Raw genomic sequence first — 16194 nt, forward strand, 5'->3', positions numbered from 1 at the left:
CGGTAAATGAGCAGAAATTAATACAAAATATGTCATTTAACTGCAACATTAGGATGGACACATTTTGCGACTAGTGCATCAACGTATTTCATCTAATGTAGTATAGAAAAGTTGTTTCTGTATGGAAACTATTTTTTCAACTTTATTTATTTGAACCAGTCATAGAGCTTCATAACTCGGTCGTTTTTTTAAACTAGAGGACACTCACTATATGCCATCCTCATCCGCTTTCTCTTCTTGCTCTTCTTGGACGGGCCCTCTTCAGACGCACTGGAATCTGGTCCTTTTAAGTTTTTGAGCACAACCACTTTCTGCCTGAGGCAGCTGCAGCCAAATATACACTCAATCTTTCCACAGTGGGTAATACGACGGTCCTGTGCCAGGCTGGCACACACACAGCCCAGCCGGCAGAACGCATTGAGGCAGGGAGGAGCACTGCGCTTTACAATCTTAATGGGAGCTGCAGGATTCTCACAAACAAAGCCCTGAAGAGAAAAGAGGAAAGTAAAATGCAGACAATTAAGTGCTAGTATGGCTCATTTCTCAGGTGTTACCATTGTAGAGCTGGTTTAAACACTCACAAAATAAGATTGAAGCTATTAATGTGCTGCAAAATGTCTATGCTCCATCATGTCAGACCCCAACAAATGAGTCAAATAGCAGATGTAATGGTGTATGGGTGCAACTGATCTTACCGTTGAAGTGAAGAGCGAGGTGAGGGCGACTGTTGCCCTGTCCTCTGTGATACAGGTCTGATGCTTGCCCTCCCAGACAACCCCGTCCTCCAGCTCCCTCTGTCTGAGAAAGGCCTTGGTCAACCCAGGAACAACAACCTTGGTCTCAGCAGCGGCAGACTCTGGCTCGGAGTCGCCCTCCACAGGAGCCAGGTCAGGGGGGGGTGGCTCTTCTACCTCTGGCCTCGACACAACAGAGTTTTGCGCTGGTGGAGGAGTCTTGACCCTCGGCTTCCTCTTAGTCCTTTTCACAGTTTTAATTGTGTCGTCGTGGGCAATGGCCGGGGCTGCGTGATCCATCAATGGCGGCGGCACAATTTGTAATGGTGTTGGCGCAGAAGTTGGTTTAGTTCTGCTCTGCTTTGAGCGTTGTTTCTGTTGCCTTTTTTCAGATTTCTCAGATTTTTTAGGTCCTTTGGATGCGAGGGGCAGTCTGTTTTTTTTGGATGGGGGGACAAAGGTGGTAGAAGGTGCCGGTGCCTGTTTCTTCAGCACACTGTCCAGGGTTCGGACGTAGCTGGTGCTCTTGGTGGGTAGCTGGTAGGTCACAGGGGTGACGACGGTGGTCTGGGTGAAACTGGCAGCTCGCTCGTCTATGAGTTTGCCTTCGTTAGCCAGATACTCATCCAACATGTCACTGCAGAAAGCCGACAGGTTCTTCGGGACCACATCTGAACTCGGGCCATCTTTAAAGCCTATTGGGCTACATACTAGAGTAAAAACAAGAAGATGGGATATTGCAGACACTGGTTAATGTAAGGCCTTTCTCAAGACATCATAGCCAGAGTATGTGAACAGAGCGAGAAAAGGAGAGTGCCCAATTTGACTGGAGTGTGGAGCGAGATTCCCAAAGGCTGGAGAGTCGGCCTTCTCGCCCACTCCAATTTCACTCCAGTGGCGCTCCAGTCACAAGCTCGAGCATGCCCGCCTCAGCATGCATTTGTAGGCTACTTGTGTGCTGCTAAAAAGCCCCTTGCTTTAGCTACCGTCATGGAGTTCTCTAAATATTTTCATAAAGAATCTGATAAAATACACAGGTTCTAAAACAAGGAAACTTACAAAGAGAGAGGGATTATCTACTTAATTGTAAGGATTGGATGTCACCTGCTAAACTGTTAGGTTACAGACGGGATGCCATTGTTCTACACACAGAATATGGAAGTTGTTACACGCTGGCTTCATCAAACATCCACATAAAAATAATCATTGTGGAATCTGTAAAGACACTTATCCCAAAAGTATGATGGTGTACTTACTACGTGCACATGCTAAAAGAAAGGAACGAGGTGGGTAGATAACGAAGTGTGTCATTGTAGCAAAGTCATGATAAACTAAAATCAGATCTGTTAAACGTTTGGTTCATTTTGTTATCTATACAATAGGCCATAATTGATTTTGGCCTCTTTACGCCTGGCATATTCCCACGTTCAATGAGCTTTCCGTTTTGATTGGGTTGTTTTGCCTAAAAACTTTAGGCATACCTATAGAAAAAATACAACTAAAACTATGCATCTCTGCCCAGCCTGGCCAAAAGGGTGTTTAGCATCCCCAGTGGCTCTGCAAGTGTGGAGAAGGTATTCTCCGCTGCTAGCCGGCTGTCCAGGCACCATCACATGAGCCTGAATCCACAGACTGGTCAAACTTGTTTCTAAAAATGAATTCAAAAGGCAGTAATAAGTCATTTTTCATTTAATTTGTATTTAATTCTAAGTAAGTCACAGCCTATATGCGCAATTTATAGACTATAATGATTTAATACAACAAAATGTTGTTTAAATACTGAGCACTTTATGTCCATAGCGGCCTATTGTGTCACACTCGCAAATGCTTCACAATGTATTTCTTTGTAGGTTATAGTCTTGAAATAATTGTAATAACATAGCCTTAATAATTCATTGACATTCCTTCTTAGAGTCCCTGTCTGGCTCCTGACTGATTTAGAGTGTTTAATATGACATGTAGCCTATTTAAAAAATAATGTTAGCTTCTGACGTTCACCTTTTCATGTTTACTCAAATACTTTTCATTCAAATCCATATGGTTTGGTTTCAATAGTTAAAAAGCAATTGGTAGTTCCATGTAGTCACAAAAATGGGTGTTGGTTAAATTGTGATTTTAATGAATGGGAGCAAATTTGGAGCGGGAGGTTTTTTCCCCGTGAGTGTGGAAAGGACATGGAGCCGCTTAACTCCACTCACATTCTCCGGTCAGAGCTAAAACGTCAAGAATAAACAGTCTGTATCCCCTCTTCTTGTTTTGTCACCATTAAAGCATCATTCAATATTTCCGACAAAGGAGTAGCTAATCGAATGAGAAAATAAGGATTCTTATGTAAATATTATACCGTCAGGCTTGGCGGATGCTGAGGAGTCTGAAGGGACAATCTTATCTCTCCAGCCTTTGATTTGGGTGAAGTCTGTTGTCTTGCCCGTCCTGGAAACAAAGGGAACTGAACCACCTGGGGGGGGGGGGAAGGTATAACAATTAACAATGTCTCCTTTTAATATGTATTAACTTCTCCTCATAAAACCCTAAACGGGTTACTGAACAAATACTCTCAACCATTTGGCCAAAACAGAAACTCTGATAACAAACGACTACTAACTTGGAGATGCCAATCCTGCAGTGCTCGGTCCTAAACATAGCATGGGTGGCGGTAGAGGTAGACGGACGCCTAAGTATTGCAGGTCGATGACCAGAGTGGGATCCAGTAAGCTCATTTTCAGTCCAACTGCAAGGAAGACAGATGACAGGTAAGCGATCTTCAAGCGTAGACTATGCATCATGAAAAAGCATTCTACCATCATGAGTAGCATTAAAGACGACGGGAACACTGTCATGAAAAGCAAAGTGGGACATTACCCATGCTAGTGTGCAAGTAAGTTGTCGAAAAATAAATAGTAAATACTCTTGTCATTCACTGCCATTTATTTTGGTGTTACCTTCTTGCAGCACAGGATGAATGACCTGCCGATGCTTCATAACCTTCAGATCGTCCAAAAGAACCTTCTCGAAAGCAGCTATTCTTTCCTCTGTGGTTTCAGATCCTCCGACTGAAAGACACATAGTTTAATAGATGTCACATAACAGCAGCTTGGGAACATGATGGATCAAATTGTTGTTTTCTGTACCATTCTCTTTCGCCTCAGGGGTTTTCTCAGGTTGTGCGGTTGTCGTCTCACGAAATGCAGGCTCTCCTAGATGGACTTCAAGTGCTTCCTGTAATTTATAACACTTTACTTTTGACATTTTATTTCACCTTTATTTAACCAGGTAGGCCAGTTGAGATCAAGTTATCATTTACAACTGCGACCTGGACAAGATAAAGCCAAGCAGTGCGACAAAAACAACACAGTTACACATGGGATAGACAAAAGTTGTCAATAACACAATAGAAACATCTATATACAGTGTGCAAATAATTAAACATGTGACACTTTACTTGAAACCAATAGATATAGTGAATGCTTTGTTACTTGTTATGAGCACGTATAAGCCCTTGTGTCTTATTGTACAGCTTATAATATGCTGTATTAAATTGTATGCTGTTTTATATTGTACTGTATTGCATTTTCTTTTTAAATAAAGTGTGGACTGTTGAAAACAAATTTTAAAAACTTTCCTTTATTCACATTATAACAAATATAACCAAAGCAAGGATTTCCTCGTTAATGATCTACTTGCCTCTTAAACAAGAACCGAGGAAACACAGGTGGCACAACATGAAATAACGGTAACACTTTACTTGAAGGGGGTATACATAAGGAATTCAGAACCCCTTTCACATAACAGGTTTGGAGTAGCAAAGGGTCAACAGTTAGTGACAGTGAGCGTTGTGCATCTTCTCTTGTGATCTCTCAATTTGGCAGGATGCCACTGAGTAAACAGCCCTTGGAATTATCCAATTTAATGACAAACTTTTCTTTGACAATATCCGGGAGAAGGTGGATCTGGTGTAAAGAGTGTACCTGGCCTGGATCAAGTTCTGGCCAAAGCACCAATTGTAATTGTCATGTTAATAAGACTTACATATTGTTCTCTGCCAAGATAAACCAAAAACATGTGTTCTTAGGACAACACTTGTGTATAATTGTGGTACGAAGGTTGTTATGAATGACCTGTAACACTCAACGGGGTTGTAAACCGTTTCATAAAGGTGTTACGAATGCAAGTAAAGTGTTACCAAAAATGCTGACAGATGGAAATACATTTAACAATATATGTGTTACCTTGGATGTGAAAGAGACAAACAGCTGCTCCTCAACTTCCTCCAGGTTGGGCTGCATGGTGACATCTGTGGGTCCCCCAATCACTGGGAGTGGATCACTCTTGGCAGATTTCACTCCTGTCCTAGATCTCTTCTTAGATCTCTGGGGTTTAATGCTCTGGGTTGGCTGACTAGAAACAACTGGTAGAGTAGAACCAACTGGTACACTAGGGGTAATTAAAGTTGGGACATGAGGACATAGGACAGGAGCCGCCTCACTGCTTGGAAAGTCTTCCGTCATCTCAAGTTCATCAGAGATTGAGAAAAAGTGAGTGAGGTCGGCAAGTGAAGGGGTTGGTGACAATGGGTCGGGACCTAACGATGAAAAAGGAGATAACTGGAATGGGAGTGGAGACGGTGTAGAAGGGCGTGTTAATGGTTCATAATTGACTTGAAATGATGAGGTGGGGTCCAGGGGAGGTGAGGATAACCTAGGGTCCAGAGCAAGTGAGCCAGGGTGAGAGTTAGATGAAAATGAGACTGCCTCAAAGGGTAATGGGTTAAGGTGAGCGGAAGGCAACAATGGGATAAAGGGTGTCGTTAAAAAAGGATCAGGGGCAGGTAGTGCTAACAGTGATGCATGTGATGAAACTTCAGAGGAGAGTACAAAAAGGTTTGGGGACGGTAATTGTTCAAGGGCTGGGAATGACGAGGTAGGTACAGGTACGGATGGGGCTGGGACCAGCTTCAATTGAACAGGGGAAGGTAAAGGGGGCTCAAGATCTGGTAATGATGCAGGTGATGATGGCTCAAAGCCACCTAGTGAAGGGCCAGGGGATAATAACGATGGGGTACACTCAGGTTTCAAAGTGGCAACACTAGCTGTTGATGACAGCGCAGGGTCATTTGAGGGGTGGTCAGAGGTAAGTGATGATAGGTCAGCCGGTAGGTTCAATGTGACAGGTACAGGGGATGGCAGTTCTTGGGCATGGGATGACAAGGCAGGGGCTGGTATTAATGAGTTGGGGGCTGGTAACAATGGGTCAGGAAATGGCGACATGAGGGGTGGAGTGGGGGATGATAGTGTAATGGATAAGGTAGATTCAGCTACAAGTAACGACTGATCAGCAGTAAGTGATACTGGGTCAGCTTCTGGTAACAATGAGTCTGTGGCAGGAACCAAAAAATCTGTGTTTGGGACTGAAATATCGGTGGGTACACCAGCATAGTCTGTGGTTTGCCCAGTGGGGTCAGTGGCTCGAACTACAGAATCACTGGCTGGAAGAACAGCATATCCAGTGGGGACCATTGCTGGACCAGTAGGGTCAGTGGCTGGGCCAGTAGGGTCAGTAGTTAGAACAGCAGAAAATGGGGATGAAGTAGAAGGCAAAGGAGATTTTGGTTTGGTCCTAAAAGGTCTGGATTTCGACTTCAACTGTTGAAGGTAGAGTGCAAGCAGGGGCAAAGGCACAGGTTCAGGTCGTTTGTGTGGTTTAGCCTTTCCCTGCTGCTGTTCATCAGAACCTGTCCATTTTGCTTCAGAGCTCCCTGAGGAGCTTTGGGAAGCCTTTTGACTGCTTTCAACTTCATCTGCTGAATAGTCATTGATAGACACAGGGGTCTTCACAGGTTCCTGGGACTGAGATGAACAGAGGTGGTCCTTTTCACTGTCAATCGTATTCCCATTATCCTGGGGTCCCACCTTTGTAATAGTTTTCGACAACACGTCAGGAATCTGGGAAAAATTGTCATTCACAGCTACTTCCACAACTTTGCCTTTGGCAACCATGCCCTTAGTGTCTGTTTGCTCAATATTGCAAGCTGTATTGGGTATCTCCACATTGCACCTTCTTATTTTCAGATGACACTCCCGAATCAGCTCAGTGAAGTTACTTTGGGGAGGACCTATTGTACTGTTCAAAAGATAAATGCAAAAGATTAGAAGTGCATTTTAAAGTAAATAGCTAACATGCAGCTTACTGAACTTGAGAACTTACCAGGAACTTTGATCAGTGGACTCTTTCTTGCAGACTGACTTTTCACTGTCTGCAACTGTAGCAGTTTGAGCATCGGGGGTAGTGAGTCCTTGATCTGCTACTGAAGTCTTCAGGAAGTTGCGTTTTCCGCGCAAAGACTTCCGGGTATTTTTCACAGGCTTGCGCACCTTGGGAGATATGGTTTCATCTTTCTTCATCTTGGAGGGACTTGATTTCTTGCAAGAAATGGGTGCATGATCATTAACACTTGACTTGTCAGATTCTCCAAGTGTAACATTTTGAGCATGAGAGCTGAGGAGTCCTTGATCTACCGCTGAAGTGTCTTTAAAATTGCGCTTTGCCATCAAAGACCTCAGATTATTTCTAAGAGGATTGAATTCCTTCTGAGATGTGGTTTCTACTTTTTTCAACTCATTGGAGGGACTTGATATCAACTTTGGAGTGCAGTAGCTGGGCCCAATAGAGTTGACCCAGGACTTGTCATTGTCAGCAAGTGAAACATTTTGAGTATCTGCGCTGAGGACTCTTTGATCTAGTGAGGAAGTGTCTTTAGAGTTGTGTTTTGCCATCAAAGACTTCAGGTTATTCAGGCTTTTCACAGGCTTGAGTTCATTGTTAGATCTGGTGTGGTCTTCTTTCGACTCATTTGAGGGACTTATTTTGACCCTGGACTTGTCACTTTCTGCAAGCATAACATGTTGAGTATCGGAAGAGAAAAGTCCTTGACCTGCTGCAAAAGTATCTTTAGAAGTGCGTTTCCCCATCAAATACTTAAGATTATTCAGGCTTTTCACAGACTTGAGCTCATTGGGAGATTTGCTGGGGTCTTTCTTCATCTCATTGGAGGGACTTGATTTCAGCATGGAGCTGGATCGATGGCTGTTGACCTCAGATTTGTCACCAAATGTAAGGGTGACATTTTGAGCATTTGGAATGAGGAGTCCTTGATCTACTGCTGAAGTGTCTTTAGAGTTGCGTTTTGCCATCAAAGCCTTCAGGCCACTGAGGCCTTTCACAGGCTTGAGCTCACTGGGAGATCTGGTTTCACTGCCTGCAGGTGTAACATTTTGAGCATCCGCGCTGGGGAGTCCTTTATCTACTGCTGAAGTGTCTTTAGAGCTGTGTTTTGCAGCCATTAAAGATTTCAGGCCATTCAAACCTTTCAAAGGCTTGAGTTCATTGGGAGAGCTGGTTTCATTCTTCTTCGAATCATTGGAGGGACTCGTTTTCAGCTTTAGAGCCCAAGAGGGTCCACTTGCAAAAGGGTTGAAGTCTGCTTTAAACTGAGACATGCGTAAGTTCTGGTAGGCTGTTACAGCAAAGAACTCAGTCTGGGGAAAGGTGAAGGTTATTACGTCATGCCCATTGAGCTGAATATCCTCCGTAGGCATTTCAGCTGAGACCACATGGAGGTGCGGTAAGTACCGGTGCATTGGGTGCAAAATGACATTACCCTCCTGGTCCATGGTGTTGTCAGTGAGCTTAAGCTTGTAGAATGAAACTGGGTTCTGCATCCATTGGTGACCAGAAGATGGAGAGTCTGGGTGGATGAAGATCCGTCTCAGCATATGGGCTTCTGCCTTTCCACTCATTTTCCAATTTTGCCCAGTCCACATGTAACGTTTGTTGTCCGCTGGGTTGATATCCATGAGCAGATTGTACTTCTGGAAGGGATCCAAACCAGAGATGCGAAAGCGGCAATAAGGGAACATTCTCCGGCCTTGTTTGGTTACTATCATCTCGGTTTTGCATCTGAAGAACTCATTCCACATGTTGTTGCTGTCCAACATCACCTTGATACCTCTGCGGGTGCTCTCTGGTGGTAAATTCTCTGGTTGGTTATTAGAAATGACAGTGGAGTTCATTGTAAGAGCAACACCCATTGCAGAGCCTGGAGTGGATGTTGCTGCAATATTTGCTTCCTCATTGGCTACAACTCCACTTGCCTGCCCTGTTTTTAGGGCACCAACTAGGTCAGGGGGAGAGGTAGTCGAGTGCAGTGCAATGGGCGCAGCTGCCCCCTTCTCATTAAGAACCATTATTTTCTTCTTCTTGTTGGCGGCCATGAACTTGTCACGGTCTTTTTCGAGGGCAGGACGCCCTCTTACATTTGTCTGTCCATTTCTTCATTCTGCATCCTAAAACAAAAATAAAGCGATTTAGCATGATAAAGATATAATCATGAATATCTGACATCAGAAGGCCAATCCACATTAAAAATACGAGTGGAAAACAATTAGCAAATGAGTTACCAGGCTATTACCAATTCTCTAGCTAGCCAATTCACCTCATACTGCTACTGCTACCTTACATTGACAGATCTCTAGAGTATTCTGGCATGCTAGCTGTTATCATAGACGTCCAGCCCTTACACTAATGCTAGTTAGAGCTGGCTGGCAAAACTACCTCAAACTTCCTTCATAATGGAGGCAGAGACATAATAATGGTATCTCTGAGTCCACCTGATAAACGGGTTCATTGCCAAAATCACAAAGTATCCCTTTAAGCTTTGAGAGGAACTATAACATTCCCCAGGGCAGAAAGGAAGATGTACAGTGCCCTATGTTACGTTACAACATTATTCTAAAATGGATTGAATAAAATTTAAATCCTCAGCAATCTACACACAATACCCCATAATGACAAAGCAAAAACAGGTTTAGAAATGTTTGCAAATATATTAAAAATAAAAAACATTACTTTTTTTACATAAGTATTCGGACCCTTTGCAATGAGCCTCGAAATTGAGCTCAGGTGCATCCTGTTTCCATTGATCATCCTTGATTGGAGTCCATCTTTGGTAAATTAAATTATTGGGACATAATTCAGGAAGGCATGCACATCTGTCTATATAAGGTCCCACAGTTGACAGTGCATGTCAGAGCAAAAACAAAGCCATGAGGTTAAAGGAATTGTCCGTAGAGCTCCGCGACAGGACTGTGTCAAAGCACAGATCTGGGGAAGGGTACCAAAGAAAATATCTGCAGCATTGAAGGGCCGCAAGAACACAGTGGCCTCCATCATTCTTCTTTGAACCACCAAGACTCTTACTAAAGCTGACCGCACGGCCAAACTGAGTAGTCATTTGAGAAGGGCCTTGGTCAGGGAGGTGACCAAGAACCTGATGGTCACTCTCACAGAGCTCTAGAGTTCCTCTGTGGAGATGGGAGAACCTTCCAGAAGGACAACCATCTCTGCACCACCAATCAGGCCTTTATGGTAGAGTGGCCAGACGGAAGCCACTCGTCAGTAAAAAGGCACAGCCCACTTGGAGTTTGCCAAATGGCACCTAAAACAAGATTATCTTGTCTAATGAAACCAAGATTGAACTCTTTGGTCTGAATGCCAAGCGTCACATCTGGAGGAAACCTGGCACCATGAAACATGGTGGTGGCAGCATCATGCTGTGGGGATATTTTTCAGTGGCAGGGACTGGGAGACTAGTCAGGATCGCAGGCAAAGATGAACGGAGCAAAGTACAGAGAGATCCTTGATGAAAACCTGCTCCAGAGAGTTCAGGACCTCAGACTGGGGCGAAAGCTCACCTTCCAACAGGACATGACCATAAGCACACAACCAAGACAATGCAGGAGTTGCTTCAGGACAAGTCCCAATGACCTTGAGTGGCCCAGCCAGAGCCTGGACTTGAACCTGATCGAACATTTCTGAAGAGACCTTAAAATAACTGTGCAGCAATGCTCCCCATCCAACCTGACAGAGCTTGAGAGGATCTGCAGCCTCCAGTCTACCCAAGAAGACTTGAGGCTGTAATCGCTGCCAAAGAGGTACTTCAACAAAGTACTGAGTAAAGGGTCTGAAAAATTATGAAAATGTCATATTTCAATTTTATTTCCCCCATGAGCAAAAAATGTATATAAACCTGTTTTTGCTTTGTCATTATTGGTTATTGTGTGTATATTAATGAGGAGAAAACAATTTAATACATTTTAGAATAAGCCTGTAAACAAACAAAATAAAGGAATAAGTCAGGGGATCTAAATACTTTCAGAAGGCACTGTATATCTAGATTTTTTAAATGTTCTCTCTAAATAATAACTGTTGTTGTACAATTAAAGATAAAATACACTGCAGTACAGACAGACAGCAATAATCGAATGAATCCAGGGTTTGTGAAGTTATACCTAGGATAAATATAAGCCTTGGACCCGGTTCGACATGACCGAGGGATCAGCCAATGAAGTTGGAAGTCCCACCCAGTTGACTACATTAAAATGGTGGAAGCCTTCAATGGCTCTGCCCATGCTAAAACAGCCTTTGGGCCACTAGAAGTCCCACTCTATCCGTCTCTGTGGTACTGTCTAAAAAGAGTCTCCGGTACTTTTTATACTTTTTAGCCGGCAGGTCTGAACGTAGCACTCACGAGCCAAAAGTGATCCCCAAAAATGGTGTACTACATCTCATATATACAGATATGTGCACGTCAATTAATCCAGGGATTGTTATACCTAGGATAAATATGAGCCTCCCACGACCATAAAACCACCTTATAATATAATTATTTCATCAAAATTGTTTAACTGATCTGGCTTTCAGGTCTATGAAAAATACCTTTGTTGTTACAAATTTAACTAGAACCATGCATAATACACATTCACTAATAATGACTAACTTATTGTAGCAGGCATTAAGGCTTTAGAAAATTAACACAGGTCTCAACAACCTCAAGCCCACGTGCTAGCGATTAGCCAGCTAATCTTTACATTTCAAATTTAGCCAAATAGGATCTATTTGCTAGCTATCAAGGTTGAACCGTTTAATTGTTATGAACACACCCTTCTGTCTGCCTCCAACTATTTGAAAAGCATGTTAGCCTGTCCACTATTTTCAGGTGCTGAAATCAAGTGGCCTACCTTATTTCTCAGAATGAAGAGTTGCCAATTCCTTACATAATTGAGTTTTATGCTTATTGCACATTTATAAAAACACAGACTAGACAGCTAGTATAAGACTGACTAAAATACAGATAACGGTACGTGGTACCAATGCCGTGCGCGACAAACTGAACATTCATTTTCCAGAACCAATGTTGGTTGATACTCTCATTTTAGTAGTGTATGATCTGCACGCAATGTGGGTAGTTGAGGCATGCTGAGGTTCTGTATAGTAATCAATGTCAGCCATGTTAAGGGAACAACTCAGGACAGTTAGAGGGACCGTGAAAGGGGATGTTATGCATAACAAATGTGAAACGGTGATGCAAATGTGTACACAATACACATTACCTAGTTTCACATTTGTTATGCATAACATCTCCTGTCACTGTCCCGAGTTGTTCCCTTAACATGGCTTACAGACTACAATACAGAACCTCAGCATGCCAAAACTCAAATAGCGAGGTGAAACCGCTTGCCAGAGAGGAAGATGTGATCTTTCAACTTTGTTGGCGTGAGAGGCAGGGGGAGGGGCTTGGTGTGTTTGTAAACCAGATAGAAACAACGCGAGAGGATTCACGCTCGCTAAAAAATCTGTCCAAAAGAAGGCCAATGCATTTCTATGAGCCTGCCTTCCCGTCTTGTGCACAATTACCCCCATTGTTAGGAGGGAGACGAGACCCAAAATACAAGAGAACAAATGGACATGAACGCCCATAAAAACAAAAAATAACAAAAACCTTTATTCTCATGCAAAAACATTCATTTGCGATATCGCCCAGCCCTATCGGCCTTTAACGGTGCGGAGGCTATTTAGGTAAAATATTAGAATGGCAAAAAAATAAAAAATTCTAACCGTTGAGAAATCACAGTTTTACCCGCATTTCTCAAAACATTTGCTTACTTTGGAAATACGACAAATTAATTACAAATGATGACTACTAAGTAAAATTACAGCATAGTATAAAAATGAATGAGTCATAGATATTTGGATATTATGCAACTATGAATAAATACATACCAAAATGTATCAATAGACAATGAACAATAAAGTTAAACACAAAAAAAGAAGCACATCAAAGAACTGGAGATCAGTCTTGTAATTTAATCATCAAAACGATAACACATGAACATGCATTTAATTAAACTCTCAGTTTACTACTGATAGCTAAGGAAATTGATTGGCTATAGGGTATAGGGTGGCAGGGTGGCCTAGTGGTTAGAGCGTTGGACTAGTAACCAGAAGGTTGAAAGTTCAAACCCCCGGGCTGACAAGGTACAACCCACTGTTCCCAGGCAGTCATTGAAAATATGAATTTGTTCTTATTAACTGACTTGCCTGGTAAAATAAAAATATGTTGGCAGCCGATCCCTAACAGTAAAGTTAAACATCAAAGAACTGGAGATCAGTCTTGTAATTTAATCATCAAAACGATAACACATGAACATACATGCATTTAATTAAACTCCCAGTTTACTACATTAAAATGGTGGAAGCCATCAATGGCGCTGCCCATGCTAAAACTACCTTTTGGCCACTAGAAGTACCCTGCTATCCATCTCTGTTTCAAAAATACTCTAGTAGTTACTAGTTCTGGACGTAGCACTCACGAGACAAAAGTGGTCCCCAAAAATTGCATACTACATCACATATGCAGATATGTGCACCATGTCATTGAGGGCTCCCTCTCTCTCTCTGCTGTGTACCTCACTGGATAGGCCTCTTACTAGTAGTCACTCAAATGCGGGAAATGGCATGGTACAACTTCAAGAAAAGTCGCATTCAAACTATGGATTTCATTGCTTATTGAGGTAAAACAGTTATTTGGTTAATATGTATGACCTACATTGACACATCCAGCCCAAAGCCGGAGGTTTAGTTGGCAAAGTACATCTTTAATAAAACACAATTTTGCATCACCATTTTCAGACATCTTATGTTGCACAACCTTAGCTGAACGCCCGAAAATCCTAAAATGGTGTTGGAAAATAGTGTTTTATTAAGACAGTGCACATATGAATGGAGGATGCTTTATGTACGATGAATCCTAGACCATAGTGCAGGTCCAGCGCCCAGCATGGCTGCCTAGGCTATTACTGAATATAATTTAGCCTCCCTCACGTGGCCTGAAAAATAAGACAAAATCATATTGTTCACAGGAAATGTAATGTTTTGATCGAAAATGGACACACTAACAAACATGTCGTCGACTTACTTGAATCATTCGTTTCAGGGTCAAGTTATGAAATAACAGCCTACTGTAGGGTACTTGAACCTTCTAATGTTATAGAGAAAACGTTTTATAGGACATCTCGAATAACTACCGTGTACGTATGCTACTGACACAAAGCGTGTCCATTTCTAAACAGCGATAATATCGTGAAATCAAAGAACTCACGGCGGCCATTTTGCATTACCATACGAGACAACCCTGGTAAACAAACATGATCCTGGCGGACCTACTGTATTGCCGGCGCACCGTAATCGCATACATTGTGGTGTTTGTTGACAACACCAAGTTGTGGCACGAATAGTATGTCCTCTATCCTTTACTAATAAGTAGAAATCCTTCTTTGAAAATGGCCTCGATGCCATGCACTGCGGCGACTAAAAACGTGGCTTGGGCCTGCAAGGCCTAAGCACTTAAGCCTTGCCAACAACACGATCGAATTCAATGGCGCCTGATTCCCAAGTCAACATGGTGGCCACATCCTCAGACTAGAAAGAGAACACTTGGAGCTTGCAATATCAACATAGTCTTTCTCGACCGGATCATGTGCCTCACTAAGCACATGGATTACCTTTTGCACATTTTAATGGATCAAAATATGCGATGGTGGTCGTCGATTCCTTGTGTAATCCCTTCCTTTTCCTCAATTGAAAGCATAATATACAGTACCTCGCATCTCCCATCTGGAAGAATCATGCGTGCTGTAAAAAGACGTCACAGCTCCGCGGATGCAAGTTCAGGTCATTCTGCGCAGACTCAGCGCCTTCGTGTCACATGATTCAAAACGGAGGGAGAACATGCCTGCTGAGGTGGTACGGAACGCCGCCATGTGGAGATTTGAAACTCCCCGCTATTTGGTAGGTGGCCTTCCAACGAAGACAGAAGGTTGGGGTATAAATATAATCAAAGTTGAACATGTCGACTGTACACGTAACGACAGACAAAGCTTGTGGGCATGCTTATTCGGGGGACATGTGCTTGCCAACCAGCTCTAACCAGGTTGAAACTGTCAACGCAATAATTTACCTGCGACTTGGCTGTAATTGCATTTCGACTCGGTGTTTTCAAATCAAAATTCATTGGTCACATACACATATTTAGCAGATGTTTTGTGGGTGTAGCGAAATGCTTGTGTTCCTGGCTCCAACAATGCAGTAACGTTAGTATCTAACAATTCACAACAATACACACATCTACAGGTAAGCTAATGGAATTAAGAAAAATATAAATATTAGGACGAGCAATGTCGGGGGCATGGACTAAATACAGCAGAATATAATACAGTATATACATATGAGATGACTAAAGCAGTATGTAAACATTACAGTGACTGGTGTTCCATTATTAAAGTGGCCAGTGATTCCATGTCTATGTATATAGGGTAGGATCCTCTAACGTGCAGGGTTGGGGTGCCGGATAGTTAGGGGAATAATCCGTAGCTAGTCAGACGACGTAAGAAGACTTGGCTGCAGTCCAAACGCAAATTAGACAGCCCTCGGTCCAAAACCTTTAGCCCTTGATGACTTAAATGTTGATCCAAAACTTTTAGCCCTTGAATGACGTTTTACACCATCACATACGAGTGTAGCTACCTAAAATGTACCTTGCCCAAGCGGGGGAGAGTGATGGTCGAAGAGGCAACGTCCTTGGTAGAAATCTTGAAGTTCGGTTTAAAAGCAACCAACCTCAAGCTTTTAATGTACCTATCAAGCTAATGTAGCTAGCTACAGTTACCCATATAGCTAGCAAGCTAGATGTATAGTTTGTCAATTATTCCAATAGATTTCAGAATTCCAATACATGTTTATGAAGTTAGCTATGTGTGCTGTAGGCTCCTGACTACGAGACTAAGACCATTTGAGCGTCATTCCAATTTGCCAACGCTAAAGTTGGTGTCATCAAACTAGCGTTATGTCTTACATTCCGAAAATGCAGTCCCTGTTGATTACGTTTGACACTTCGCTGCCACCGGAGTTTGATACGACTACAGTTTGCATTAAACTGGTGTGTCTTTTAAGTGTTTGGAATGCAGCCTAAGTTCTTCACTAGCTTCCTCGAGCTAAATCGAGGGCCCAGTGGGCAACGTTTGTGAATTGGACCGCCACCTAAGATGGCAATCAAACTGCACATAAA

The 16194-nt window shown here is 42.7% G+C and overlaps 1 protein-coding gene across 4 annotated transcripts in view; it reads right to left on the reverse strand.

Moving 5' to 3' along the window:
- Positions 1–14822, reverse strand: part of mgaa (MAX dimerization protein MGA a) — a 37063-nt gene extending 22241 nt beyond the window's left edge. For 2 of the 4 annotated variants that reach the window (XM_035743352.2, XM_035743348.2), the window contains exons 1-9: positions 14633–14799; positions 6939–9076; positions 4964–6854; positions 3866–3953; positions 3677–3787; positions 3340–3465; positions 3079–3192; positions 696–1444; positions 209–485 (exon numbers count right to left, since the gene is read on the reverse strand). In XM_035743352.2, coding sequence (XP_035599245.1) covers positions 209–485; positions 696–1444; positions 3079–3192; positions 3340–3465; positions 3677–3787; positions 3866–3953; positions 4964–6854; positions 6939–9004 — 5422 coding nt within the window. In that variant the 5' untranslated portion in view covers positions 9005–9076; positions 14633–14799. Of the gene's footprint in view, positions 1–208; positions 486–695; positions 1445–3078; positions 3193–3339; positions 3466–3676; positions 3788–3865; positions 3954–4963; positions 6855–6938; positions 9077–14294 lie in introns of all 4 variants that reach the window. The other 2 variants (XM_035743350.2, XM_035743349.2) reach the window with 2 other exon arrangements.
- Positions 14823–16194: the final 1372 nt, after the last annotated feature.

Source organism: Oncorhynchus keta, chromosome 29 (genome assembly GCF_023373465.1).
Source record: "Oncorhynchus keta strain PuntledgeMale-10-30-2019 chromosome 29, Oket_V2, whole genome shotgun sequence".
Classification (NCBI taxonomy): domain Eukaryota; kingdom Metazoa; phylum Chordata; class Actinopteri; order Salmoniformes; family Salmonidae; genus Oncorhynchus; species Oncorhynchus keta.